At 36.0% G+C, this 27,682-nt stretch overlaps 6 protein-coding genes across 7 annotated transcripts; 4 read left to right on the top strand and 2 right to left on the bottom strand.

Annotated features, from left to right (window-relative positions):
* The first annotated feature begins 791 nt into the window (after nt 1-791).
* LOC129579000 (protein FAM50 homolog) lies at nt 792-2,158 on the top strand. Its single transcript, XM_055468442.1, has one exon. The coding sequence runs from the start codon at nt 972-974 to the stop codon at nt 2,094-2,096; it is 1,125 nt and encodes a 374-aa protein (XP_055324417.1). The 5' UTR covers nt 792-971; the 3' UTR covers nt 2,097-2,158.
* A 9-nt stretch (nt 2,159-2,167) lies between these two features.
* Nucleotides 2,168-3,566, bottom strand: LOC129579003 (electron transfer flavoprotein subunit beta). Its single transcript, XM_055468447.1, has 4 exons — nt 3,446-3,566; nt 3,295-3,375; nt 2,540-3,079; nt 2,168-2,472 (listed from the first exon to the last, which is right to left on the bottom strand). The coding sequence occupies exons 2-4, from the start codon at nt 3,343-3,345 to the stop codon at nt 2,299-2,301; spliced, it is 765 nt and encodes a 254-aa protein (XP_055324422.1). The 5' UTR covers nt 3,346-3,375; nt 3,446-3,566; the 3' UTR covers nt 2,168-2,298.
* An 82-nt stretch (nt 3,567-3,648) lies between these two features.
* Nucleotides 3,649-5,690, top strand: LOC129579002 (3'(2'),5'-bisphosphate nucleotidase 1). The gene is made up of 3 exons (XM_055468446.1): nt 3,649-3,995; nt 4,131-4,749; nt 4,832-5,690. Exons 1-3 carry the CDS (start codon nt 3,879-3,881, stop codon nt 5,014-5,016), a joined length of 921 nt encoding a protein of 306 aa, XP_055324421.1. The 5' UTR covers nt 3,649-3,878; the 3' UTR covers nt 5,017-5,690.
* LOC129578999 (eukaryotic initiation factor 4A-III) lies at nt 5,501-7,684 on the bottom strand. Its single transcript, XM_055468441.1, has 5 exons — nt 7,425-7,684; nt 7,271-7,310; nt 7,017-7,100; nt 6,783-6,946; nt 5,501-6,698 (listed from the first exon to the last, which is right to left on the bottom strand). The coding sequence occupies exons 1-5, from the start codon at nt 7,515-7,517 to the stop codon at nt 5,880-5,882; spliced, it is 1,200 nt and encodes a 399-aa protein (XP_055324416.1). The 5' UTR covers nt 7,518-7,684; the 3' UTR covers nt 5,501-5,879.
* LOC129578996 (nuclear receptor binding SET domain protein) lies at nt 7,623-12,634 on the top strand. 2 transcript variants are annotated; one of them, XM_055468437.1, is made up of 7 exons: nt 7,623-7,964; nt 8,159-8,432; nt 8,574-9,255; nt 9,456-9,568; nt 9,778-11,364; nt 11,440-12,333; nt 12,427-12,634. In XM_055468437.1, exons 1-7 carry the CDS (start codon nt 7,951-7,953, stop codon nt 12,517-12,519), a joined length of 3,657 nt encoding a protein of 1,218 aa, XP_055324412.1. In that variant the 5' UTR covers nt 7,623-7,950; the 3' UTR covers nt 12,520-12,634. The 2 variants fall into 2 exon arrangements, with proteins under 2 accessions (XP_055324412.1, XP_055324411.1); XM_055468436.1 differs by having other exon boundaries at nt 7,718-7,964; nt 8,159-9,255.
* Nucleotides 12,635-17,991: 5,357 nt separating this feature from the next.
* Nucleotides 17,992-26,943, top strand: LOC129578997 (myrosinase 1-like). Its single transcript, XM_055468438.1, has 10 exons — nt 17,992-18,308; nt 20,185-20,377; nt 21,078-21,229; nt 21,395-21,542; nt 21,831-22,008; nt 24,651-24,745; nt 25,353-25,664; nt 25,881-26,045; nt 26,121-26,194; nt 26,279-26,943. Exons 1-10 carry the CDS (start codon nt 18,250-18,252, stop codon nt 26,535-26,537), a joined length of 1,635 nt encoding a protein of 544 aa, XP_055324413.1. The 5' UTR covers nt 17,992-18,249; the 3' UTR covers nt 26,538-26,943.
* Nucleotides 26,944-27,682: the final 739 nt, after the last annotated feature.

Genomic DNA, 27,682 nt, shown 5'->3' with positions numbered 1-27,682 from the left:
TCACCAGTTCGCCATTCTGAGTCTCAAGAGTGTCGATTCGCGTCGTCATTGCTCGATTATCTCTCACCAGTTCGCCATTCTGAGTCTCAAGAGTGTCGACTCGCGTCGACATTGTTCGTTCACTTCTCCTCAATCTTCTGTTGCTTCTCTGAATTCTTCTGATTCGTGTCGTCATTGCTTCATTCTCTTCCGTCAGTGTGTTGATTTTTCCGTCTCTGGCTCGGATTCTGCGTCTTAAATCGATCACATCTGCTTGAACTGCACCCACATTGGTCCGATTTGTTTGAATTTGAATACGAAACATGTCGATTATTTCGTCCGCATCGGATTGGATTCGTCGTCTCAACAAATTTGGTCGTTGCATTTTGATTTTTATTTTAGAACTTTAAAAAAACTGAACTTTCTGTTAAAAGAAGTGCGTCGGATAGCAGCTGTGTCACTAATGATGTTTGAATCGAATATAAACGACCTATATACGCATATGACATTTAAGATTTAGGTTTTTGTTGTTGGGGGCAGCACACTACTATGTTCAGTTCGTTGGTAATAAAGATTCGAGTGTCGAAATGTGTTATTCATAATATACATTTTTACTTTCAGGCTTTTTATTTTATTTCAATGGGTAAAAATCAGCATCCAATGTCCAATAATGAAAAAAATATATTAACCAAAATCGATTTAAATCTTCAGAGAAATATTCTTTGAATTTATATTGGAAACGGTTTATTCAACTGAGCCATTTTCAGCTTTAGAGATGGCGCCCTCTGCACATGATTGGTGAATTGAGCTGTCATTTTGCAGTGTTTGTCATTGACAAGACAACGAAGTTGTTTCGTTCTATCGTTTTGATTCAGTCATTTGTTTATTGATATCTGCAAGAGACTCAAACAAATTTACGCATATTTTGGATATTGAAAAGCGCGAAAGATATTTCAATAATCATAAGTAAAAGTTTGGAGTGAACGACGAAAATGGCACACTACAAAGGAGCTGCCAGCGAAGCTGGCCGAGCCATGCAACTCATGAAGAAGCGAGAGATTGCCCAGCAGGAGATTGAATTTCGAAAGAAAAAGATTGAAGAAGAACTGAAGATAAATGCCATTGAGAATAAATTCGCAACCCACTACGATGCCGTCGAACAACAGCTCAAAACATCCACAATTGGGCTGGTTACTTTGGACGAAATGAAGGCAAAGCAAGAGGACATTGTTCGAGAAAGAGAAAAGAAACTGGCACAGAAAAAGGCAGAGAAGGATCGGGAAAAGATGCGTGCATTGGAGGAAAAACAGGCCGAAAAAAATAAGCAGCGCAAACAGATCCAGGCATTATCGTTCAACTTAGATGAAGATGAAGATGAGGACGAAGAAAATGATGATGATGACGACAATGGCAAAGATAACGATGACGATGATATTGATAATAGCAAAAATGATGAGTCGAATGACAGCAGCAGTCAGTCGAGCTCGAAGAAATCAAGCTATTGGACAACAGCTGATGATGCTGACGAAGGACCAGCCTTCAAAAAGTTACGTAAAAATCCAGATGTTGACACATCATTTCTGCCGGATCGCGAACGGGAAGAGGGTGAAAATCGATTGCGAGAAGAACTACGGCAAGAATGGGTTGCTCAACAGGCAACATTAAAAGATCAAGAGATTCCAATCACATTCAGTTACTGGGATGGATCCGGACATCGGCGGTCGGTAACAATGAAAAAGGGCAATTCCATCTATCAGTTTTTGCAAAAATGTTTGGAAACGCTTCGCAAGGAGTTTAGTGAATTGAAAACAGTGATGGCCGATCAGCTGATGTACGTGAAAGAAGATTTAATTTTACCGCATCACTATTCATTCTACGATTTTATCGTGACTAAGGCACGTGGTAAGTCTGGCCCACTCTTTCAATTCGATGTTCACGACGACATTCGTATGATCAGCGATGCAACGGTGGAAAAAGAAGAATCACATGCTGGTAAAGTTTTGTTGCGGTCCTGGTACGAACGAAATAAGCACATATTTCCAGCCAGCCGTTGGGAACCGTATGATCCAACCAAGACATACGACAAATATACCATTAAGGATAAAAGCAAAAAATAACCACAAAAATGTAATAACTTTGAATTAAAGTAAAATGCCGAATGCAGTACAATGGAAAAATAGTTTAAAAGTTTACTTTAGAAAAATTCATTTATTCACATGCTTCTTGGCATCCTCTACAAGACAAAATTTAATTTAAAACTTTCTAGTTTACACTCCATCGAAAAATGTATTTAGCAACCATAAAAAAACAACAATATGCTTATTTAACGTGACCACCTTCTTTGAGCTTCGAAATGAGAGTATCAACGTCTGGAACAACGCTTCCAGCCTGACGAACTGGTGGCTCTTCGACCGAAACAATCTCGATACGTGGAGCAGTATCAACTCCCAAATCAGATGGTGTTACCTTCTTGATAGGCTTCTTTTTCGCTTTCTGTAGATGACAAAAATAAAACGGTTTAGTTTCATTCCGATTACAAATAATTTTCCGAATTTCATACCATGATATTTGGTAAAGTGGCATAACGTGGTGTGTTCAAACGCAAATCAGCACTCAGAACGGCTGGTGCCTTCAAATTCAATGATTCCAAACCACCGTCGATTTCACGTTCAATCTTGTATCCATCGCCCACCTTTTCGATCTTTGAACAGAACGTTCCTTGTGGCCAATCCAAATAAGCAGCGGTCATTTGGGCAGTTTGATTGGCATCATCGTCGATTGCCTGTTTTCCAACTATAATTAAATCGACTTTCTCGTCTTGAGCTAATTTTGCCAAAATTTTCGACACATGAATGGGTTGTAATAGTTCAGCTTCCTTGGCTGGCACTTCAACATGAATACCGCGATCGGCTCCCATTGCCAAAGCAGTACGGATAACTTCTTGTGACTGTGTTGGACCAACTGATACAGCTATAATTTCCTTCGCAACTGATTTCTCTTTCAATTTGACGGCTTCCTCAACGGCAATTTCATCGAACGGATTCAATGAGTGCTTTACACCCTCCGTTATGACACCAGTCTTATCGGGCTTGACACGAATCTAATCAAAATCATAAAAAAACAACAAATTAACAATAAAATTGCTGCATCACTTCGTATTTCATGCTTTGATTGTCGAGAGTAGACAAAAAAAAATAGCATCTATTTCAGTCTATCCAAACAGTTGTTTGAGTGATTTTCCATTTTTATATGTTAGTGATTTGTATCTGATCTTTATACAAAAAAAAAATAAAGATAGAAAAAACTGATAAATACCTTGACCGCATAATCAATGACTCGCTTTACACCGACCAAAACACGAACCATCTTTGTTTCTCAATCCAAAACTAATTCTACCTAAAAATCAAATGTTTTCATTATTTTGGTTTGATTTGAATTTACCTAAATGTTTTGCAAGAAAAATTACCTCGACTAATATATAATACCGACGATTCTCGACTAAAAGTCCAAACTCCAAAAGAAGAAAATTACTTCAATTCGATTCGACAATATATTTTGACATAAATAAGTCTAGAGTTGGAAAAAAAATTGGAGAGTTTTATGCTTTGTGTCGACTGTCATACGCGTATTTGAATATATATTTATACACGTTTACACACACATTCGTAGCATACGATCAATTTGATGAATTAGTGCGTTCTGTTGTGACTGTGTATTTATGTACGTGGTAGATAAACAATATACCTAACAAAGTACATGGTAGACTATTTGATTTAAATAGCCCTGCTACAATCAGTTTATTCCACAGTATTAGATTTGTGATAAGACACTCGACCAATTCAGCTAAACAATTAAATTTTTTTTTAGAAAATTGTTGTGGAATTCATACGGAATAAAAGATGTCACCGGCACCGTTAGTTATGCGAATTATGGCCAGTTCCATTGCCATTGGAAATCAAGCTGGTAAAATAATTCGGGATATCATGAGCGCTGGTGAGCTGGGTATTGTAGATAAGGTAAGACAATACGACCCACATACAATGAACTTTCTAATTTATGTGTCTGTGTGCCATTCAAAGGAATTTCAAGTGGCGGCAATTGAAATTGCCTTTCTATTTACAATTTTCTAACCAAATAAATAATATTCACAGGGAAGTGATGATTTACAAACAGAAGCCGATCGATCAGCTCAACGATGCATTCTTGCTTCACTATCCAACCAATTTCCAAATGTTCGAATAATCGGCGAAGAAGGTACCAGCGATTTGGTGAATGTGCCCAGTGATTGGATTGTTACCGATTTGGATCAGGAATTTTTGAAAAATAAATGCCCCGACTCTCTTACAAATATCAACGAACAAGACTTAGTGATTTGGGTTGATCCACTTGATGGAACGTCCGAATACACGCAAGGTATTCTCGAATCAGTAACCGTTTTGATTGGTTTGTCAGTGCAAAATAAAGCTGTCGGTGGCATAATCCATCAACCATACTACAAACGAAGCAGTGATGAATTTGGACGCACGATATGGGGATTGAAGGGCTTGGGCAGCAGTGGATATGAAACGAAACCTCATGTTCAAGGCGAATTAATAGCAACAACTACACGGTCACACTCGAATGAATTGGTACAAAGCGCTCTGCGAGCAATTGAGCCGACCAAGGTGATTCGGGTCGGTGGTGCTGGATACAAAGTATTACAGTTACTTGAGGGAGATGCCCATGCGTATGTCTTTGCTAGTGGTGGTTGCAAGAAATGGGACACCTGTGGTTAGTTTTTACTTTTCTTTGTTCGCTTTTCCAATCTCAACTAAAATCCTCTACTCTTACGATTTACGATTCCATTTCACAGCACCTGAAGCAGTTCTTGAAGCCGATGGCGGCATGTTAACCGATATTTTGGGTAACCATTATCAGTACGGCAACGATGTTGCATTCCCAAACAAAATGGGCGTCATCGCAACTGCTAAAAACGTTGAGCACATGTCGATAATTAACAAGATCCCAGATGATGTTAAGGAAAAACTCAGCAAATAATCATATCAACGTGATCAATAATTTTCGCCATACGAACTTGTTGTATTTTTATGAATTGTTACATGAACCATTTGTGTCTGAGAATGAAAATAGGAATACAGACGTTTTTGAGCTGAAGTACAACATGAAATTTGTTTCTTAAAAACGTAATATGAATCGTCGCTTCAACAGAATCGTATCATGAAAATGTGAATTTTGAATGCAGTTTTCATGGAAATGATAAGAAACAATGAAGTAATCTTTGATTTGATCTATAACTTTGTTTAAGATAGTATTTCGTTACATCTTATCATTTTCGCAAAAAACACAAAAAATCACATTTAAAATTTACATTTTTCATGTTATTATTTTATTGAAGCGACGATTCATATTACGTTTTTAAGGAACAAATTTCATGTTGTGCTTCAGTTCAAACACTTCTTAATTCCCATTTTTATTATCAACAACACATTTGTTCTGAACGAATAAAAAAAATACTGCAACATTCGTCTTGGCTAAATAATTTATTTTCCGATTGAGATTTTTTTTTATTTTGACATGTGCATTTGAAACTTAAATTATTGAAAAAAGAGAAGTAAATTATCCATTTGTCACACGTTAATGTTATTGTATCCATTTTACTAGAAAAAGTATTGGTTAGAAATAAAAAGAAGAAGATTTATTTCGTCTATCAACATGTGGACATGTTCAATGTTTGTATTTAAATTTAAAATAACTTGTATCGCTTACAGAATGACCGTTCAAGCAAACGAATTTCTGTATCCTATCATCATATTTCTTGTTTGTTTTTTTTTTTTTCGTTTGAGGGCTATTCATTATGAAGAAAAGAAGAAAGAGCGAGTAAACTTTAATCTAATCGCAATTTAAATCAAATCTGCCACATTCATTGGCATTTCGTCGATTTGCGTTGAATAGTACTGTTCAATGTCACGAAGAATTCGGATGTCATCGGATTTCACAAAATTGATGGCCACACCTTTGCGTCCGAATCGGCCGGAACGACCGATACGATGAATGTACAATTCCCGATTATTTGGCAAATCGTAGTTGATGACCAATGACACTTGCTGTACATCGATACCACGGGCCCAAACATCTGTTGTGATCAATACACGACTTTGACCCGAACGAAACTCCTTCATAATTTCATCACGTTCTTTTTGCGGCATGTCACCATGCATTGAGCTAACAGTAAAATTGGCCTCTCGCATTTTTTCCGTTAACCAATCAACCTTACGCTTGGTGTTACAGAATATTACGGCCTGGGTAATGGTAAGCGTGTCATACAAATCGCACAATGTATCGAATTTCCATTCTTCTCGTTCAACCGCAACGAAAAATTGCTTGATACCTTCGAGTGTCAATTCATCACGTTTTACCAAAATTCGAATGGGATCGGTCATAAATTTGGATGTCATCTCCAGAATTTCATGTGGAAGTGTGGCCGAGATGAGGCACACCTGTGTGGCTGGTGGTAAATATCTGTAGACATCGTATATTTGCTCTTTGAACCCTTTGTTCAACATCTCATCAGCTTCGTCGAGTACAAGCATTTTAATGGATCTCGTCCGTAGTACACGACGCTTGATCATATCGAATACACGACCTGGCGTACCACTGACAATGTGCTGACCATAATCCAATTTGCGGATATCTTCACCCAAATTGGTGCCACCGATGCACTGAAAAATTGTTTTCATGATTAGATATGAAATTTTAATATGCTGGGTTCAATTCTAAATTTATTTATTAGCCAATTTATTTACCGCATGACACTGCACGTTCATAAAATCACCCAATGCCAAAATAACCTTCTGAATTTGGACGGCCAACTCACGAGTAGGTGACAAACATAATACTTGGGTCTCGCGCAGAGTCGTATCAAGCGATTGCAAAATGGAAATAGAAAATGTTGCAGTTTTTCCGGTACCTAAAATTCAGAGGAGAATTTTCAGTTTTATTTCAAATCCATCATAACTGTGATAAATATCGCATTTTACCTGACTGAGCTTGGGCAATCACATCGCGTCCTTTGACAATTGGCAGAATACTTCTTTGTTGAATGGCTGATGGTTTCTCGAAACCTACAAAAATACCAACGATATCAATTTAGAAATAAGTTTGTTAACCGCTGCCGAAAAAGACCGCACTATTTGTGAGGTTATGCGCTTTCACACAAATAAACTACATGTCACAGCCATATTGAATGAAAACCAGAAAAAAAACTTTATGATATCAAATACAAAACACCTACCATATGCATAAATCGCGCGAAGAAGCTCCTCTCGCAAGCCCTGAATTAGAGAAGAAGTATGTACATTAGTTTTTTCTTGGGCTTTGCTAGAGCATTGAATGCCGATGAAGGGAAACACTAAAAAAAAGTCGGGCAATCTATGAGCTTCACTTACCATAGAATTGAATGTGGGCACAACTTCAACTTCTTCGCTGGTTTCAAACTCAATGTTTGATAAATCTTCGTTGGGTGCTCCGCGTCGTGCCATTATTAATTGCTGTTTAATTTTCGGCTGGTACACAAATGAAATTCCTCCTTTGAGCTTGGAAATTTTCTTGACGAGTTTACACTTTGTTTGACTCAGAAACCAAACACTGTGAATACGTTTGGCATTTGACAACGCGCACGACTATATCATTACGCTCGTAATTTCGATATGTGCCGTACGACGTGTATGGTGTCGCCACTGATTCACTTGTTTTGCAAATGGTGAAATCTCCAATACAGAACGCACTCATTTCGAAGCGATTTAGTGCAGATTGTGCAAATGCCATCATTTGTGTTCAGTATTAAATGGAGATTATATTAATTTCTCAGTTGTTATGAATACAATCGTGGAAAAGAAACTGTTTTTATAAAATTGTTGAGATATTTTCTGATAAATCACTGAAAGTGTACAAATATTGTACGAAAATTGTTCCATGTCGGAAAAAAAGTAAGTCAACTTTGCTTTTTGTCAAATTCGTTTTTATTTTTTTTTTTTTTTGTACGTGAGCGCATATTGTCATTTTTTTGGCGCCAAGCGTCATGTAACATAGGAATTTCTCCTTGTTTTTCCACATAGGACAAGAATCACCGATTTATTCAAAGAGTGTTGTTTCAATTGTGGTTGTGAATTGTTTATTTTAGCAAAATGACGCGAAAGCGTCGCCGTTCGACAATGAATGAGTGCAACAACAATGACAGCGAGGCGATTCCAAAGGGGAAAAGAAGACGCACGATGGGGCAAAGAATTATGGCACAATTGCAATCGGACTTCACGGACAAGATGATCATACCACTGGCATCGCCAGAAGGACAGCCAACCAGCCGCTTTGGTCGCAAAATAAACACAGTTGAATCACCAAATAATCGGATAAAAAAAATGCTGACACAACAATCAAAAACGCAGAGCAAACGAAAAGTACGACAACTTTTTTCTATACACAATATTAATGCGTGGCTTCGTTTTGTGTCGAATCGTCAATCAACCGTTTTAACAAAAAGTCCCATTCAAAAGTTGATTTCACTAAATAAAACTGGTTTAAACAATGATCACTTTCAGACTCAACTAAACGAAAATAAGGTTAGCACAAACCAGCCGATCATTGATTTGTGCACCGAAGTGTCAACATATGATACCAATTGCATCGGACAAATGGATGAAAAGATGGAAACACATGAAGAAAGTGCCGGGACTGAAACAGCTCAAATGGCAATCGATTATGAAGACGATTTAAAAACATTTCATTTAGTGGGTCCGATGAAGTTTCGCGCGCGTGCTGAATCGATCCAAATCGTCGATGAAGTTGATTTGACCAGTTCAACGGATGGCAGTGTAAGCGGAGACGATGATAAATCCAATAACAATGAATCCGAACAATTCACACAGACACTGATACCATTCCCATTATCCGAAGCGGATTCAACGTCATCACCCCCACCACCACTACCACCACCAAATGCATCACACAAAAAGACTGATTTGCCAAAACTCATCGAAATTATCAATATTTCACACCCGATATCTGATTGCGCAATATCTACATCTGGTTCAGATGCGATCTCAGTAAATGATAAACCATTTTCGGAGTGCACCAGCGACGATTGTGTTATCGCTGACGGTGGCGACAGTGATTCAACTGAAAATTGGCACGTTGGGCAAATCGTATGGGCGGCTCTGGCCAGTTTCCCGTTCTGGCCGGCAGTAGTATTCAATTCCGAAGAAGAACACACATTTCAAAAAGGTGAGACTCTCCTTTCAAAATGTCGTCAAAATGTGAACATAATAATTACTTTGATGAATTCAAAGTTCATTGTTGGTAAAAAGTTATTACTTAATTACTCATTTGTTGTTTTTGTTGTTGTTGTGGATTTGTTATGAATGTCACGAAATGTGTTTCAACATAATCTCTCTCTCTCTCTCTTCTTGTATCGATCTCTTTAGATAATCAAATTCATGTAAAATTCTTGTATGACAATGGGCGTCGTAATTGGGTGAACGCAAACACAGCGATATTACCATTCAAGGGTCGTAATGAGTTCGCCAAACAATGCCAGGTACAATTTTTTCTCTCTGTTTCACATTTTTATCGGTCAAACACTTTCTTATGACGAAATAAAAGTCGTTTAATCGAAATTATTTTGATCATTGCATGGAATACTATTGTGTAAGCAGAAATATATAAATTGCCTACAACATATTTGAGATGAGACCTATTTTTTTAAAATCCGTATCACACTTATCTGTGAATGTAATTTGTTTTCAGTTGCCAGCCAACAGACGTAACAAATCGTACAAATATAATTCCAGCAAAAAGTGGAACGTTGCAGTCCAAGAAGCGAATGTTTTGCAGTGCATCACATTATCCAATCGTATCGAATTTTATGATAAAATTTTGATGGTTTCGGTACATAAGATGGATACTGAAATACGTTCAAATCGTCACAAAGTTGAAGATCGTTGCGATACACCACAAACGTTTGACACCGCATATTCGTCGATGAAACAATCAGTGTCACCGGCATCGTTAAGCCCGACATTAAATGAACTGGATCGTAATTATGACGTTGGTAAAAATATCAATAATTACTTAAAGTCGGTCGAACTGAGTCGACCTGAGGAACTGCCTGAAGAAGATTTGCAAATGGATGACTCGACAATGTTTGCTGCAATAAGTGAGTCACCATCGTCAAGCGATCAAATTTACTGCCGTTTGACCAAATTGGTGTATGATAAATTGAGAGACGATGACCGATTGTCCAGAGACAGTCAAAATACCATAGCCAATGAGAATAAGTTTGTGGTACATCTGAACGAGCTTTGGTCTGAAATGGTGAAAACAAAACAGAATCCAAACACATCGTTGAAACGTTTGAGTCGAAAATTCTCCATCGATAGTGTGGCATCGAATTCAACGGCTGGTACACCGAACCAAACCAAACGCCAGAGACAACTTGCCGTTAAGAAGGCGATGGCTGAAAAGCAAATGGAGGCGTTGTTTGATGAGATTAATAAGAGCCAGATCAAGGAAAAACCATCGAAGGAAAAGACGAAGCTTGAAAAACAACGCAAACTCAACGAAAACCTTATGAACTTCTGCATAACACGTCATCCGGCAAACTTTTTGCTCAAAGGCTTGCCCAAAGATCCAGTTTGTCAATTTTGCCTTGGAAGTGGCAGTGTTATGAAATGCGCAGGAAAATGCAGCCTGTATTTTCATAGGGATTGCCTGAGTAAGTCGCTTTCAGATGCAGACTACAATGCGATTCTGAAGCGAAAAATGTTAGAAAACGATGAAGAAACGACTGACACTGTTTCCATTATTGAAGAGAATTTGGAGAAAATGCAGTGTGCAGCTTGCACAACGTCAACAGCCAATGTATGTTTTGTATGTTCGGATTCGGACGCCGACTGTGTTCAATGTTGCGACAAAAATTGCGGAAAAGCATACCATTTGGAGTGCCTCAAGTATTGGCCACAGCACAAAAAGCAATACGCAAGCAACCAACTCAAAAGTTTGCACTGCTCTCGACACGTCTGTCACACTTGTGTTTCGCCCGACATTCGCAATATGTTTCACACCACGGAGTCAGATAAAAAGCTAATCAAATGTATACTGTGCCCGGGAACATATCATCGTTCGTCGGAATGTATTCCAGCTGGAAGTGAGCTGCTATCGGAGACACAATTGATTTGTGCTCGCCATCAGTCAACCAAAAATTTGAAACGTCTCAATATCGATTTCTGTCTTTTCTGCTCGCAAGGAGGCTCACTCATTTGTTGCGATGCTTGTGTGTATGCATTTCATCAAGACTGTCTAAAAGTACCCGTTGGAGATCATTTCAATTGTGAGGTAATTCAAACGAAATCCACTTCAGTGTCATACGATTATATTTTAAAATTTTGGAACTTTTTCTTGTAAACGTAGGAATGTGAATCCGGTCGCCGACCGTTGTTTGGAGAAATCGTATGGTGTAAGTATTCGTGTTCTCCGTGGTGGCCAGCGATAACTGTACCCACACCATGTATTCCCGATCGAGTGTGCGCTGGCAAAAAAGAGCCCAATCAAATTTGTGTTTTTTTCTTTGGTACACATGATTACGGCTGGGTGTCTCAAAACCAAATCTATCGATACGTGCACGAAGATAAAGAATTCCGACCGAAAAATGAAAAAGGAAAGCTAAAAAATGCGATGGATGAGGCCGAACAGTGGATGAATCGATATCAAGAGATAACCGAGAAAAATGTCAAATCCAGTAATACGGCCAGCAAACCGCCACCGTACAAGAAAATCAAAACCAACCGAGTGGTGGCCAGGTTCAAGGAGTCGGAATACAATGAGTGCAAATGTCGTCCCGACGATCCAGCACCGTGCAGTATCGAAAGCAATTGCTACAATGCAATGCTGAACTTTGAATGCGACCCTGATCTGTGTCCAGCGAAAGACAAGTGCCAAAATCAAAATTTCCATCGTGGTGAACAGTTTTCGTTCCAAGTCAAAATGACCAAATCCAAGGGGTGGGGCCTATTTGCCAAGGAGAAGATTCCCGCAGAGAAATTCATCATTGAGTACATGGGAGAGGTGATTGACAGTGTGGAATTTGACCAACGTTTCAGTCGTGCCAAAGCCAATAAAGACGATAATTACTATTTTCTGACACTCGGACAAAATATGTATATTGACGCGGCCGTGTATGGGAACGAGGCACGTTTCATCAACCATTCGTGTGATCCAAACGTTGCGCCGAACAAATGGACTGTGTACTCAAATGGACAAGAACAAATTCGCATTGGATTCTTTGCACGGCGCGAGATTCTACCGGTACGTTAGCCTATCTACAGTTTGGTTTCGATGCAATGCGCGTTTTCTTGAAATCTAATTGCTATTCTGTTCTTTTTTGTTCCATTTTTACAGGGCGAGGAAATCACCTTTGATTACAACTGGGGCAAAAAGAATATGCAGACCGTGTGTCAATGCGGATCAAAAAAGTGTCGAGGCCACATTTAAACTGTTGCATAGATCAATGGTTAATGTCTAGTTAAAATATTTATTTTATTTCGACGAATTCTTTTAACATTTGGATTTAGAAAGAATTAAACCGACTGTTATTTTTTTGACTTAATTGTAGTAGTTTTGTTTTATTGATGTTTATTTGTTTTGACAATATAACTCGATATATTCTTTGAAAAGGATTGATAGTAGTTGAAACTTTTTGTGAGCTGGATACGTGAACGCCGAGTAATGATGTAAGTGAAATATCGAAAGCAATTAGAAATTGCTTAGATACGTTTCTATCAATACTGAAAGTCTACTGAAACTCACAAGGTAATAAAGGGAGTTTGGCAAATACTTCAAAACTCTAGTTCAAATTTTGCATACCTTACAGACAGTTTTGAATGGTGCTCAAAAATGAGATAAGATTTATTCAGCCATTAGGGTAATAATCCACAGTTTCGTTTGTGATAGTCCCCTAGGTAAGTTGAACAATATTTACACAGGGAAAATAGCATTTTTATTCATTATCTCTTAACCAAGAGGTTTGATTGCTTACGATGATCGATATTGATCTGATCAAAGACAGTCTTATGAAAAGTACATACGATCAGCAAAATTGGATTGGTTGAGATTTTAAAAGTGTAAAAGTATTCGGTATTCGACCACATAAATCGCAATCACAAACACACTCCATAGAGCAAATCAAATCAATGATGCGTAAGGAAATAGTCTTTAGACAAAATGAAAGGAGAAGTATTCATAATTAGATAACTCAAAGTACCAAAAACTCCAAACAACGAACTTGTATTGGATATTGTTCTTGGTTAAATTTAGCTCTGCATTCTGGATACATTATTATTGTCACTTTAAAAATTACCTCCCGGAAGACCAAATATGGACCCGGAATAGTATTTGTATTATTGAAAAGAATGAATATACCAAATCTTTCTTACAATTGCTTTTTGCTTTGATCACGATCTACGCATGGAGATGATTTGCGCAATTGGGAAAACTGTAACAGATTACAAAGTGTTTTTGGATTTATCTTATTAATTATGTGAAACCATATGAAACGGCATATATTCATCATAAATGAGCGTTAGAATTTTCACGAAATTGAGAATGAAAAAAAAATCCTTCTTACGTTACATGAGTTTCTTGAGCTCAATAAAGCTAGATTGAAATGCTCCATTCTTCGGACTAAAAAATTTACTCATATGTAAATCAGTGCATTACTATGAGAATGATTGGAGTCTGATTTCACTGTCATCATACAGATTCTGCGATTAATTGATTTGTGCGTCACAGTGAAAAAGACCCATATTGTTCCGAGACAAGTTACGATGACTAAGAATTACAAGTCGGTTTCAATCAATTTTAGAGAAATAAGTGCGGAAATGTTTTTTATTCACTTTTCCGTCCAATAATCAATTAGTGTTGGCTTCGAACGTTCGTTCGACCGTTCGACAATATAAGAAAAAATTGTTTTGTTCGTTCGTTCGTTTGAAAATAATGAAAAAAAAAATTTGTTCGTTCGTTCGTTCGGAAATTGCTATGTTCGACCGTTGGGATTTTTACATTTGAAATACATAGGAAGCAAATACAATTTTGATTTCTTTGGGTAAGACTGAAGGTACAACGTAATTACCGGTGTTATTACTGAGTAATACCACTGGTAATAATTATTATCGATCTTATTACCGATTAATAAGTAATTACTAAGATGATAGTTATTACCGTTAAGTCCTTGATTAAACTTTGTACTTAAGCTTAACGTACTTAACGTACTTAACGTACATACTTAAATTTCGAACGAACGAACGAGCAAAAAAAAAATTTCAACTTTCCGAACGAACAAAATAATTTTTTACAAAACTTTCGAACGAACGAACGAACAAAACAATTTTTTTAAATGCTTTCGAACGGTCGAACAAGTGTTCGAAAGTGTTCGACGGCCAACACTATAATCAATTCAAAAACTGATTTATGAAACTTCAGTTTAGAGTTACTCACTAGTTTTTTTTTGTTTCTCTTTTATGCGTTAGCCATACAAGCAATGAAATAGAAATTATGCTCAATTAAACGATTTATTCTGAATGAAACTTGATCGAAAATATATTTCTTGGGTTAAAATGCTCATTAATCAATTTGTAATATTCTTTGGATGAAAGACAAAGCATGCATCACTTAAAACAATTCGAACTGTCGGATGTTTTTTTTTATAATTGCAGTTAACAGTAAGCTTGACTCAGTTGAGAAGCGTTAACGTGACTGAAAAGAGATACTGTTCTGGGAAAGGTCAGTGATATTCTGGCTTTTGTATGATATGTATATGTATATTGTGTATTTAATGCAATTTTTTCTGCAATTTCGATTCAAAGTGTCAATAATATTTTTAGTTGATTCACATCGAGCAGAGTGTTATTTTCTATAGAAACCGGTTGATTATTATTCAATTTGCCGTTTATAATAAGTCTATTAGGTGAAAAAACTATTTTTAAACCTATAAATACAGATATGAATATTTTTGTCCGGTTCCATGGTGCACATCGTATCCAATGTAAACTAATGCAAATCTTAAAAAAAATTTTCCACACATATACAAATTTACTAAAGACTTCATATCCAATTCTCTTGAACTTAGCATATACATCTCCGCATCATGTGTTTTGTATCGAAATCAACGGGACCACGTAATGCGATTATATTGTAATATTTTGTAAAACATTTATTGTGCTAACAATTCTTTTGCATTGAGTTTCGTATTTTACGCGTTTTTGGTGAATGGATTTCCGCTATTTTTGCGTAGTTTTACGTATTTGGAATTCGAAGAGTCATTTGTGGCTGGGTGTAAGCATAGTGAAACGAAGTTATATCTCATTTTAATACAAAACACAATTAAACACCAAAGACGAACTAGTAAAAGTGATTTGAAGCACTGTTAATAGTTGGGACTAACCTTTGAATTTCGGTGATAAGTCGTCATTTGAGCTGACTGAAATGGCGTTTAATATCAAACGGACGAGACGAAAAATGAGAAAAATACTCACAGAGATTAATTAACACATAAATGATATATACTAAATCTACCTCTAATTGTGACTAATTTCAACTCGACATTCTCATTACAATATCTTTTGATTGTATCATTTTCTTGATCAATTGTCATATTAATTTCATATTATGTCGCTTCTTTTCACTCATTTGGCTTGGGTTATCCCCAAACACATCGAAATAGATCAGTTTTTTTTATTTGACATTCAAGAAAAGACCATGCTTAACGTGACTGGAATGAAAGGAATGGTGGGTGTGTATCAATGATACACACTGTATCATTATCAATATAGCCGGTGTTATTATCCAAATATTGATGAAACTGACGAAAGGGGATAAAAGCCCATTGAAACTTTCCCTCACGCAGCTTGCGGTTTTCGAAAACTAGTCTCTCTGTATATTCTGACAGATCACGAGAATTTAATTACTTCTGGTGATTTGCGGTTAACATGAGTCATTTTGTTGAAAATAACAGTACGAGCAAAAGTGACAGTGAAAAATCTGTTCAAACTAATAATTACTTTTTCGAATTTATTTTTAGGCTGGGTTATTTATGGCGAATACATTCAGAATTTTATGGATTTTGCAATTCATCTGTGCCGAATCTACTGTACGGTGATATAATGTTACTGCAAACTGTTAAACGGGTTTGCTAGATGCCAAAAAAAACAACTGACTTTTTTTTCTAGTGATTTAAAATGTACACGCTGGAATCAAAAACAAAACATTTAATTGTATGGATTCATCACTTTTTACTGCTCTTGTTCTTGTAAACAATTCGAAAATATAACAATCTCAAGATTATTTATTATTAATCAGAAATATACATACTTGAGTAAATCAATTGGTTTGGATATGATTCCCAAGAAAGGGCGATATTTAGACGGAATCGAACACAACAACAAACACACGCAACACAATTGATTCGAAGAAAATCAATGGATTAGTCATTGATAAGAACACGTAATTGGATCGAACGGTATATCGTGAATTTAATGATAAAATCCCCGGTACGATGACTCGTTTATGGAATCAAGAAACTCAAATTCAAACACATGTATGCGAAATAGAATTTTACTTTCTTGCTATTCTGATGGCGCCCGCTACTACCACCACAAAATTGAATCGTTTACTTCAACAAAAGGAATGAATATAAATAGTAAGGTTAGAGTCTATACCAGTTTTACGTCATTGAACAAGCGCCAATTGAATCTGTTCATACCCGTTAAAAGGAAGCAAATTTATGAGTCGGAATGCCCGGTCTCATCATTTAATATTTGTGTACTGTAACAAAGTGCTAACCTGATTCGAAATGGAATTTTTCCACATTTATGTTTTGCACTTTTCAAACAAATCCAAATTCAAAGTTGGCGTTTATTTACATTTTTTTTTCTATTTCTGTGGCCGCGCGCTAATCAAGAGCCATAATCTGCGGTTAAAGCACCGAATAAAATGCTGATGTGTAAAAACCCATTAGAGAGCTTCAAATGTATACGCTAACGAAAGATGCTCAAAGACAAGTTGCACGCGTTTTGTATTATTAAAAAAGTGCAAGAAAATGCAATTCAACACCTGGAACGTATTAATCTCAACAAATGCATTATTATAAGATACGCTTACAAACGACTGATAAGCGTCTCTTTGGTGTGGTAGAACATATCTAGCTAAGATGATTCAAAATCTTATATTTGTGCATGTGTCTTTGCTATGCAACGTTTTTAAAACTCTGTAATCATAATAACAGCTCCGTGTAAACGAATTATAAAAATGATGACAGTAATTACTGCACAGACTGGCAAAGCTGCTAATTTTGGCGATAGATTTGAATCTCAAGTGAAAGGCTAACAAAAACAACAGAGTTCGGAGAGCCGCTGACGCAAAAAATCGTTTTCCAGTAAAATGAAATTTGAAAATCCAATTACACTAAAAAAAACAACGTCATCAATTCTGTCGCTTTGCTGCCGAATATTGCGAATATGCGAAAATATCAGCACACGAATGGGCCAAATAAGCCATTATTCCAATTTATGACTGTATGCTACAGCAGAGAATATATCAACAGATGAGATAAACCAAGTGCGTCACTCATCTGGATATTGGAAATAACCAAAAAAAAAAACACACGAACATGTACAAGAGAAATACAAAAAAACCACTGAATTAATCTGATTTGAAATGTTAGCTCATAGCTGTGCGACGTACACCGTGTGAGAGCACAACACTTTGACATCAATCGTACTTTACGCGACTCTTTCTTTCGCTATCGGTGTTGTAAAAAGTGTTGGTGCGACGGCACGCGGCCATTGTGTCCACATTCGGTATGAATATGTATACATATGTAACAATCAGCTGGTTGTGTGTGAGAGATCAAGCGGACACAGGTGCACACTGAGTTGATATATATGACGGTGAGTCGAGACAAATTTCAAGTTATTGTTAAATATCGTGTTGTAGCAGCAACTTTAACAAGCGGCTAAATCACAGTCAACATTTCAACGGCATCGGTTTTTGGTGTTTGAATTTGCGAATCGACAAAGAAAAATTACAGTTGCCGTTTGATTAATTTAACAATAAAAAGAAACTTTTCGGTGCAAATAGAAGGAAAAGTTTAATTTTTTTTTTCGACTGCAGAAGATAAACTTGGATTGAATCGATTTTGTATGACTTTAGACATATAAACAATTAAATATGTTTTACAAATCTTTTGGAATTACCTTATTAGTGATATTTTCATACCTACAAAATGGGTAAGTGATTGAATTTAAAGCCTCCAGTTTTTTAATTTAACCAAACAAAAGAAAAAGAAACGTTAAGTGCAAAATATGGACTATTTGAATAAAATATTGTTACTATGTTGGAATATGTTATTAAATTTAAAAAAAAAATGCTTAAAAAATGCTGCAGAAAATATGTTAAAGCCTATAATTGCAAATAAGAGCGCAGGATTATTGCCGTGATTGATAATTGACTTTGAACGTTATTTCGAACATAGCAGATTATTAAGAGGAATAATTAGAACACGTTTTTCTTATTTACCTAATTCTGAGTAGACACAACGGCATAGCAAATTATTGACTTAATTTGATCAATTATTACTTGATAAGCCGCGAACATAATGCTAATAAATGTTTTGCAATAATAAATTGTGTACATTCTTGTGAGCAACTCACAATTAGAACCGAACCGGATTCCTTTAAATCCACCACTCATAATCGTTGGATTTGAATTCAGCTCAAGGCACATATTAGAATATTCGAAAAAAAAAAAATTTCGTTCGCCGAAAATAGCAAAGTCCAAAAGCTAGGGGGATTTCTCACACAAGAAGTTTGAGCAAATGTGCAAAAATTTCTATTGTTTCTTCTTTTTTATTGAAATTGTATGAAAATATACTGAAATGACGATTTTGCTTGAATAAAAGTGTTCTGGAAGTGGGTTTTGGAGGATTCTCAGGATCGTTCAGAACTGCTCCCGATTCTGGAAGTGGGTTTTGGTGGATGCTCAGGATGGACCAGATCCGGTTTGACATTGCCCTGGCCCACCCTGAAGATCCACTTCCAGAACCGGGAGCAGTTCTGAACGATCCCTGAGGTCCACCAAAACCCACTTCCGGAACAATTTCATTGAAGCATAATTCAAAAGTTCAGTGTAAATGTAGATTTATTTACACGAATTGACAAAAATTGATCGAATCGGACCGAATTGAAGAAAGTTTTCAAAATTTTTAAGAATTCATTCATTTTTTTCGTGAGAAATTCCCCTAGTCCAAAAGAAAGATAAAGCAATAGAATTAGTTAATTTTTAGCGGATTTCTGATTATACGATTACAGCAATCTGCGTCGTCGGATAAAGGAAGATGAGAACGAAGAAGATTGTTTAATCATTATTCTTAATATCATGATATGATTCGTAGACAAGCGAATTCTGTTCACACACAGAAAAAACGATTCGTTACCGATCATCAGAACTATCTCAAATAGAATCTTAACGAGTGTTGAATTTAAAATAAGATGTGGTGCCCTAAGCAAATCATGATTTACAGGAGATTCACGCAAGATATTCACAGCATGAGTCGCAGGTCCACATGACGGCGACATCACGCTTTTATGACTCCTCAAACGCTGATCAATAGAGAACAAACAAATGTAATCAATCAGCAGGTGCTTCCTTTACCATTGTGCATGTTTGAATTTAATCCGTTTCGATATTTCTCAAAATAGTTTCCAGGTGAAGAGTTCTGGGATGAAATGTAAAAATATTCCATGCAAATCAAACAATAATACCTAGGTTTTATGGTTATAATTTGAAATTTAAATGCGAAATGATTTTCCGTGCACAAAAAATTTTCTAGTCATTTTCTGAGGGCGTGAGGCTTTAGAAAAATGGTTGATTTATTTATTGCCATCGCTTGCGGCAACAGCAAGACAGTTCAATTGCAGTGTATAAATAGGTGCAATTTGAACTGATCAATTCAAAAACGTGACATAATCCGTACAACAAAGACATGCTTTTCTTTGTTGTTTGCCAATTAACTTTTCATCGGCACGATCGTTCATAACCATAGATAAAATCGAATCTTTTAACATTTCATTGATATTTTCTCTTTATGTGTCCCTTCCATTCTAGGCTCTGTGATAAACCGAATCGAAAATTTCCATCAGACTTTCTATTTGGTGTAGGCTCGTCGGCGTATCAAGTTGAGGGTGGATGGAATAAACATGGCAAGGGCGAGTCTATTTGGGACACAATGACGCATCGCCATCCTGATAAAATAGCCGATCACAGTAACGCTGATGTGAGCAGTGATAGCTACCACCAGGTAAGCGAGTCGGGTTCGTCGCTTAGATTTTTCCTTACAAACATGGAACATTCGGTGAATATGCTATGAAATTGACCTTGTCTTCACATCATGTGGAGGTGATTGAAATGTTCTCCATTTGGACAACGTAAGAATGGTCCACACGTGGGTGAAATGGAACACTTACGCATCATATCGATATTCTATTGTATTTTCGCTTATTCTCCTATTAAGACCCAACGCAAAAGCGTGAATTAGCAAAAGTTAATCTGACAATAAACAATAAACGTTTTCTAGTTGATCAATCATAAACTGACACCTTAACATGAATTTAATTCATAATTCCGCTTAATCATGCGATGATTGTTTTCAATTAAGCATCATAATCATTGAATCGTATCCGTCATCGGTTTGAAACCGTGTGCAAAAAAAGTAGTTTAGTTCCGCATTTTTCTGCTAAATGAATTTATAATTTGTTTAGAGTGCTCACGTATAACCTTATTTGAGACCAAACAATTGCTCAATTGATTAACATAACAAGTGATTGTGTACCATATTGCGAAAAGCATTTTATCAGGTATCGCAAAATAGAGAGAAAATCACGTGAAAATTGCAACACTTGCACTGCTGACGCTATCACACATTTTATTTTGGTCGATTTTAAGATGATTTGATTTTAATCAGGAGAGAAATTATCATTATTTTTAACGTTTTGTTTTAGTGGCGTCGTGACGTGCAAATGGTGCGTGAACTTGGAGTGGATACTTATCGGTTTTCAATTTCATGGCCTCGCATTCTTCCAAATGGTTTCGTTACACATGTTAACAAACATGGAATTCGCTACTACAACAATTTAATCAATGAATTGCTAAGGTAAACATGGGAAACTATTTTCTGTTTTTTCTTTCCTTCACGTCACTTTCAATCAAAAAAATGGAATGAATGAATAATATGTGTAAAAGTGTGGTAAGAATTGGGGCAGTAAACTGAATCGATAACAAGTTTTTTCTTCTTTTTATTGTAACATTTGAAAAACAGGTACAACATTACGCCAATGGTAACAATTTATCACTGGGACTTACCGGCACGTTTACAGGAGTTGGGTGGCTGGACAAATCCAGCGATCGTTGATTATGCAACCGATTACGCAAAAATTTTATTCGAACAATTCGGCGATCGTGTTAAGGTAGGCAAAGCATGAATAAATTGCATGAAAAAATGACAATAACATAAACACCATTCGAAAAGTAATCTATTCAAAAAAAAAAGATGTCTTATCACAAAGCGTCATCAAAAACGCAATATTTCTTGAATAATAATCGCATTGAAGATGAAATGGAATGCCTTGACTTCGTTTTGAATGATTTCCGTTTAAAATGCGGTATTTTACCGATAACATATTCATTGGATCGACGATTTTTTTTTTCTCTTTTCCACTCGATTTTTGGCTGACTCAATCTCGTGGCACAATTAGACGTGGACTACCATCAACGAACCATGGCATTTTTGCGAAATGGCGTATGGAGTCGATTTTATGGCACCAGCCATGAACTTCCCCGGAATTCCAGGCTACATGTGTGGTCACAACGTACTGAAAGCGCACGCTGAAATGGTTCACTTATACCGAAATCGATTCCAATCAACTCAAAAAGGTACGTAACTCCACAATATTAAACGTGAATAATATTTTCTTGGATTTGCATTGATTCGCTAACAATAACATCGTTTTTGCTGAAAAAAATCTTTATCTATCGCATCTACAATTGTACAATGTGTTGGTGTGTGAAATTTTCCGACGCATTTGTAGTTGCGGTTAACTACTTTGTCACTCAATTGGTACAGTAGTTAATGATCTTATAATCTGTTAAACCACTCGAACATTAAACCACTGAACGTGCAATGGCGTTCTTTTACAGTGCATTCAAGTGTCTCTTACACGAAGCGCATGCTATCAACTCCAGAGGTTGAAACAAGATACAGTCTCAAATTGATATTCACTTCACTGTCTGTCGGCTGGTGAGTGAATTAAAAATCGTTGATCTTGATACGTTGCAAGCGTTTTGTATGTTTGCATATTGTATGCGCTCGAACGGTATGCATTACATCTGGTGTAAGCTTTATCAAATTTTCGCTCTTGTTATTCTCTTTTGATCAGTTGTTTTTTTTCTCATTGCTTGCGGTTTTTCTGATTAATTGCCCAGAATTTTTACAATTATTACGTGAAATATATCTGCCTTTAACACACAAATGAGCTAACTCATGGAGACCGGATTTAAGCGGACTTAACTTTAATGGATGAAAAATCATGGGCAATCACACAAAATGCGAGCGCGTTTAGTGAATTCTAAAGTGCAACCCATATTATCTTTGCACCCAATCAACAATATCGTCGTTTTCGCTCAATCCTAATGATACGTTAGCTAAAGTGAATGATTGAATGATCATATTCTCATGACATACATTACGATAGCTTGTGGTTTCATTTGTCTACGCTTCATGCATTTAAATCTCTTTTTTTTTTTCATTTTAAAGTCGAAGATTCTGGACAAAATCAACAGATGAACGTATGCGTTGACTTGTTTAATGTTATCAAGACCAAATCAACTGCAATGGCTGTGTCCTGCACAATCCAGCCCATACATGAATGTCCAATTATCGCTATACACATTTTATTATGTCTTTCATTGCGATAAAATGCAATTACTGTGACGTATATATATTCACCGTCACTGGGGCGTGCAAAAACCCAAAGTATGTGGATTTTCCTGGTCACATTCTTCACTTTACCATTTATATTTGCAAATAAAAATTGTCTTGATTTATAGTCGAATTCACTTTCCACTGAACTTTCTAACCATGCGCAGCCGGTTTAATTCCATCGTTTTGAAGCGATGGCAAGCATTTATTTTTGCACCAGGCTATCACCTTTGCCATTTATTTGGAAAAATACATGACTCTAATTAGAGTTTTCAAAAAATACAGGAAAACAAATCAACTTTCAAAAATTGATAAGACTCGTTTTATTACAGTATCACTCACAGTTTTGTTACACCAGAATTGTAGAAGCGCTGATATTTTCAATCATAAGCGCTTCGATGGTCTTAAATCATTTTAGACGCAATTCACATTTAAGCCGCATTAAAGAATCAAGATTTCATCCATCGTGCACAATAATTAGAAGCATTCTACAATTCGTGTGTTTTAATGTGATCTACAATGTTTTATGATTAATTCTAACTGATTAAACGGGAATCGTTCGTTCGCTGGAAATATCAAGACCATAAAACTATTTATAAATGTGTATATGATTAAATGCCATTTGAAAATGTTCTATGAAATCTGATAGTGTCCTTTAAATTGCATCTACTTTGCTGATCATAAGAACATAAAAGTCATTGATGCATATTTTATGATGCTTAATTGATGGATTCAATTGGCGTAAATCCTATAAAATTCCACATATCTCATTCAATCAGATTAAGCGCTTGTTGTTGCTATGTGACACATTAACATATCGAAACGGGAAACAAACGTACAAAAAAGAATCTGTAAAGTAATCAAAGGATGAATATTGCATTTCATTGTTGCGTATATTTCGTGTACTCATAATTGAAAAATGGAAAAAAAAATATACCGAAGATTTTCGATGAATTAACGGTGATTTGCAAATGGGGAAAAATAAAAACTATTGACGCCATCATGAATTGATGAATTCTCGTATTGGAAATGTCGTTTAGTGTGTGTAACAATGTGTCAATTCTTTGTTGGTTTCTGAACACTCAGTTTCATATCCACTTACACTAATTCGAACGCAAAATCAACGCTTCAATGCGCAATAAGAGCGCGTGATCATACGAAGTGAGAAAAATATAAAGAAAAAAGCATTGCGTAATGTTGCCAAACAATGAGAGGGAAAACTGGAAAATAAATTCTATATCAACGTCAAGGTCATTGTAAAAGAGACTTTTGAGTATCATTAAAAATGCTAAGTCACAGATGTTTCTTGTTTAATATTACATTTTAACATAGAATTTTTTCATTCGACGATTGACCGGCGATCGTTCAATTGTTTAATTTTTCATTTGAAATGCAGAGGAAATGTTAAGTGAACATTAGCTTTCATTTGCTTCCCGAGAGCTACGAATAAATGCACAATAATGAGATGATTTAATCGATCTTAGAATTTTAATTTCATTCGTATGAATTTCATTTCGTAGATTATGACTTGCTGTACTAAATCAGAATAAATTTAGCATCATTTTTTTAAATTCTGTTCTTTTCTTCCATATTTCAGGAAAGATTGGCATGACATTCGACATCTCTTATCCACAACCAAAAACTGACTCGAATGATGACAAAATTGCATCAGAACTTGCTCTACAATTTTATGTAAGTTTTTAGGACGAAAAAAAATAAAGCTCCGCATTTTTGTCGTCCACTGTTTGTCACAAGTTTTTATTCGTCGTCAGTTTTTTTTTTAATTACAGCTTTGTTGTGCTTGTACGTAACTTCTAATTATAGTCCTAATTACTGAGCAAAACTGTATCTGTATCAAAGCAAAAATTCATTTTACGATTCAAAATTCAATTGAATTTTTAAACCTCAGAAAGTTGAATAACTCGATTTGGAATGACAATCAACAAAAAAAAAAGAACGCTATATTGTTAGAAAATATAAAACAGTTCTTCCTCATCCAATTGACACACAATTCCAGTGTCAATGGAGGAAGATACACCATTGAGTACACTTAACTAGATCATTTGTTACTTGACAATGAAACTGAACCCATTTGAATAGTGGTTATGGCTATGCTATGACATATATATTATGTAAAATACGGTTATTAGTGAACAGATTTGTGCGTTGACACTCTGTGTTTAAAGTTAAGGCCAAGGGAGTAATTTCGCTTGTGTCAACAAACAGTGACAATAACAAAATGCTTTTGGTTTAATTGTTGAAAATAAACTGATTTGCGTCTATTTTTATCATTTCACAGCTTGGCTGGTTTGCTCATCCGATTTTCTCAAAGAATGGCGACTATCCACAAGTGATGATCGATCGCATTGAAGCGCATAGCAAACAGCAAGGTTCCCCGCGATCACGTTTACCAACATTTACACCCGAAGAAATCGAACGCATCAAAGGCACATCTGACTTTTTCGGTATCAATTCCTACACCAGCGTGTTGGTTACACGCAATGATCGTAATAATTCGGCTAATTACCCAATTCCGTCGTTCTATCATGATATGGGTGTAGTTGAGTCCGCCGATGAAAATTGGCCCAACTCTCAATCAGTTTGGTTGCGCGTAAGTTTTCTACTCATATTTCATATTCACATCGATCGCATAATCAATCAGACAATGTGAATATAAAAATGTCACGGTTGACTAACGGTTGACTAGCCAAGCGAATACGATGCTTATGTATATTTCTGACTTGGTTCATGCAACTTTGCGTTCAATATTATATGGTTCATCTTTTGAATTTTTAATAAAATTCATTTCGCTCATTCCTTTTCGTAGCCTGTGCCCTCCGGAATGTATAAACTGTTGATGTGGATCAACAAAGAATATAATAATCCATCGGTAATAATCACGGAAAATGGTGTCAGCGATGGTAATGGAGTGAACGATATGGATCGTATAAATTATTTTAATTCGTATCTATCTGCTGTTTTGGATGCAATGGTGAGCGTATAGCTATAGCGATTGAGTTGAATATTTGACTATGATGAATTCTGATCTAATAATGCATATTTCTAGGAGGATGGTTGCAAGGTTACGGGATACATTGCATGGAGTCTTATGGACAGCTTCGAATGGAAAGCTGGATTTACGTAAGTTTTGCTTTTTTTTGGCATTTGTCAAACAATTATTCTATGATTTTGTTTAACTCTTGGCACTTTATTTCAACACTACAGCGAACAATTTGGACTCTTCCACGTTGATTTTTCAAGTCCAGAACGTACACGAACACCAAAAGCATCAGCTAAAGTGTATGCACATATTGTGCGAAACCGTGAAATTGACTGGAGCTTCAAGCCTGAACCATCCGTTATCGCTTCTCCACGAATGTATGATGGATCAACGAATAGCTCATCAAGAATAGGCATGATGAGTTCGCTGTCTGTTTTATGTGCCGTTTTTATTCAGTATTCGCTTCACGTATTCTTAAGATGAATTGGACGAAAATCCCATTGAAATCCTGGTCAAAAAATAATCCATACTGCTGTGCATATTTGACTTAAATTTGCTATTACGCCCATCGTCCTAAGAAAATGGTATTTAATTTATTATCTCATCAGTTCATCTAAGAGTCATGGATCTTAAGTCTTTAACATTTTTTTGTATTTCTCTGACAAAACATAATGGAAGCATGTACTTATGAATTAGAAACGAATAGAATTAAGTAATTAATGATTTAATTTCAATCTATGGCCATTGCAAATGTTTCAATGTATTGGTCTTCGTTTTGAAAATGAACAGAAAATAATATTTTCAGAGAAATTTCAATGTGTTTTCACTACTATTAAGTTGCAACTCTTCCTATTCGATAATAAAATGGTTAACAAATTCAATTAAATAATTGTTTTAATGCGTTCTATTGAATTTAGGTAATCACATTTTCTTAGCATGGACTCACTGATTTCTATGTTGATTGACCTCTGCAATTAGTAATGTTCTTTAAACAATTCAATAATCACAATGTAAATGGACTCCCCATTTTGTGTGTGTGATCTCGATTCATTTTCATAACCCATTGACCTCTTGAAATGTGACTTTGATACGGGTTGATAGCTCTGTTAAATGCAATAGAATCAATTTGGAGAATTGTTTGAATTCCACAATCGAATTTATTCGTCGTTAGAACGTCATCTAATAAATGTTTAAAATTTACTTGTTAAATCACAATCTCAACATATTAATTGGCAATAGTCAATCTAAACGGCTACTTCAATGTAACATTCAATCAAAACGCCCGTATTTATGCAATTTGTCCTGGAACTCTGTACAATTGGCATTCAACAGGGACATTATTTTTACTCGAAATAAAATTTTGATTGAATCATTTCATTAAAAAAAAAAAAAACGTTATTCAATCACTGTTCTCATGAGATAGCGATTGAAATATCCTGGATAGAATTTTCCAAGCGTAGGAAGTTCTCTACTTATTGTTGTGATACGCAAAGAATGAATCAAAACTAACACCTAACAGATTGAAAAGTAACAATTTTTCTATGCTAAGTCTGGAGTTTCTAGAATTATTGAAGGGTAATTACTCTGGAGAAGAGATGTAGTATCTTTGTGCACAGCATGGGCAATAG

The sequence above is a fragment of the Sitodiplosis mosellana genome, unplaced genomic scaffold (genome assembly GCF_009176505.1).
Source record: "Sitodiplosis mosellana isolate CC-2019 unplaced genomic scaffold, AAFC_SMos_1.0 Smas_scaffold_6226, whole genome shotgun sequence".
Classification (NCBI taxonomy): Eukaryota; Metazoa; Arthropoda; class Insecta; order Diptera; family Cecidomyiidae; genus Sitodiplosis; species Sitodiplosis mosellana.
The sequence above is the reverse complement of the archived record's forward strand: the minus strand, read 5'-3'. Positions and strand labels throughout refer to the sequence as shown.

Excerpts from the sequence above, each read along its gene's own strand:
- LOC129578996 (XM_055468436.1), top strand. Across the intron at positions 9,256-9,455 it reads AGAACACACATTTCAAAAAG|ATAATCAAATTCATGTAAAA; the intron begins GTGAGACTCTCC and ends CGATCTCTTTAG. Across the intron at positions 9,569-9,777 it reads AGTTCGCCAAACAATGCCAG|TTGCCAGCCAACAGACGTAA; the intron begins GTACAATTTTTT and ends ATTTGTTTTCAG.
- LOC129578999 (XM_055468441.1), bottom strand. The coding sequence starts at position 7,517 with ATGGCACGACGCGGAGCACCCAACGAAGATTTATCAAACATTGAGTTT. Across the intron at positions 7,101-7,270 it reads TCGCGCGATTTATGCATATG|GTTTCGAGAAACCATCAGCC; the intron begins GTAGGTGTTTTG and ends GTATTTTTGTAG. Across the intron at positions 6,699-6,782 it reads TGAACGTGCAGTGTCATGCG|TGCATCGGTGGCACCAATTT; the intron begins GTAAATAAATTG and ends ACAATTTTTCAG.
- LOC129579003 (XM_055468447.1), bottom strand. The coding sequence starts at position 3,345 with ATGGTTCGTGTTTTGGTCGGTGTAAAGCGAGTCATTGATTATGCGGTC. Across the intron at positions 3,080-3,294 it reads TCATTGATTATGCGGTCAAG|ATTCGTGTCAAGCCCGATAA; the intron begins GTATTTATCAGT and ends GATTTTGATTAG. Across the intron at positions 2,473-2,539 it reads CCACTTTACCAAATATCATG|AAAGCGAAAAAGAAGCCTAT; the intron begins GTATGAAATTCG and ends TGTCATCTACAG.
- LOC129579000 (XM_055468442.1), top strand. The coding sequence starts at position 972 with ATGGCACACTACAAAGGAGCTGCCAGCGAAGCTGGCCGAGCCATGCAA.
- LOC129579002 (XM_055468446.1), top strand. The coding sequence starts at position 3,879 with ATGTCACCGGCACCGTTAGTTATGCGAATTATGGCCAGTTCCATTGCC. Across the intron at positions 3,996-4,130 it reads AGCTGGGTATTGTAGATAAG|GGAAGTGATGATTTACAAAC; the intron begins GTAAGACAATAC and ends TAATATTCACAG. Across the intron at positions 4,750-4,831 it reads CAAGAAATGGGACACCTGTG|CACCTGAAGCAGTTCTTGAA; the intron begins GTTAGTTTTTAC and ends TCCATTTCACAG.
- LOC129578997 (XM_055468438.1), top strand. The coding sequence starts at position 18,250 with ATGTTTTACAAATCTTTTGGAATTACCTTATTAGTGATATTTTCATAC. Across the intron at positions 20,378-21,077 it reads GCAGTGATAGCTACCACCAG|TGGCGTCGTGACGTGCAAAT; the intron begins GTAAGCGAGTCG and ends GTTTTGTTTTAG. Across the intron at positions 24,746-25,352 it reads AACTTGCTCTACAATTTTAT|CTTGGCTGGTTTGCTCATCC; the intron begins GTAAGTTTTTAG and ends ATCATTTCACAG.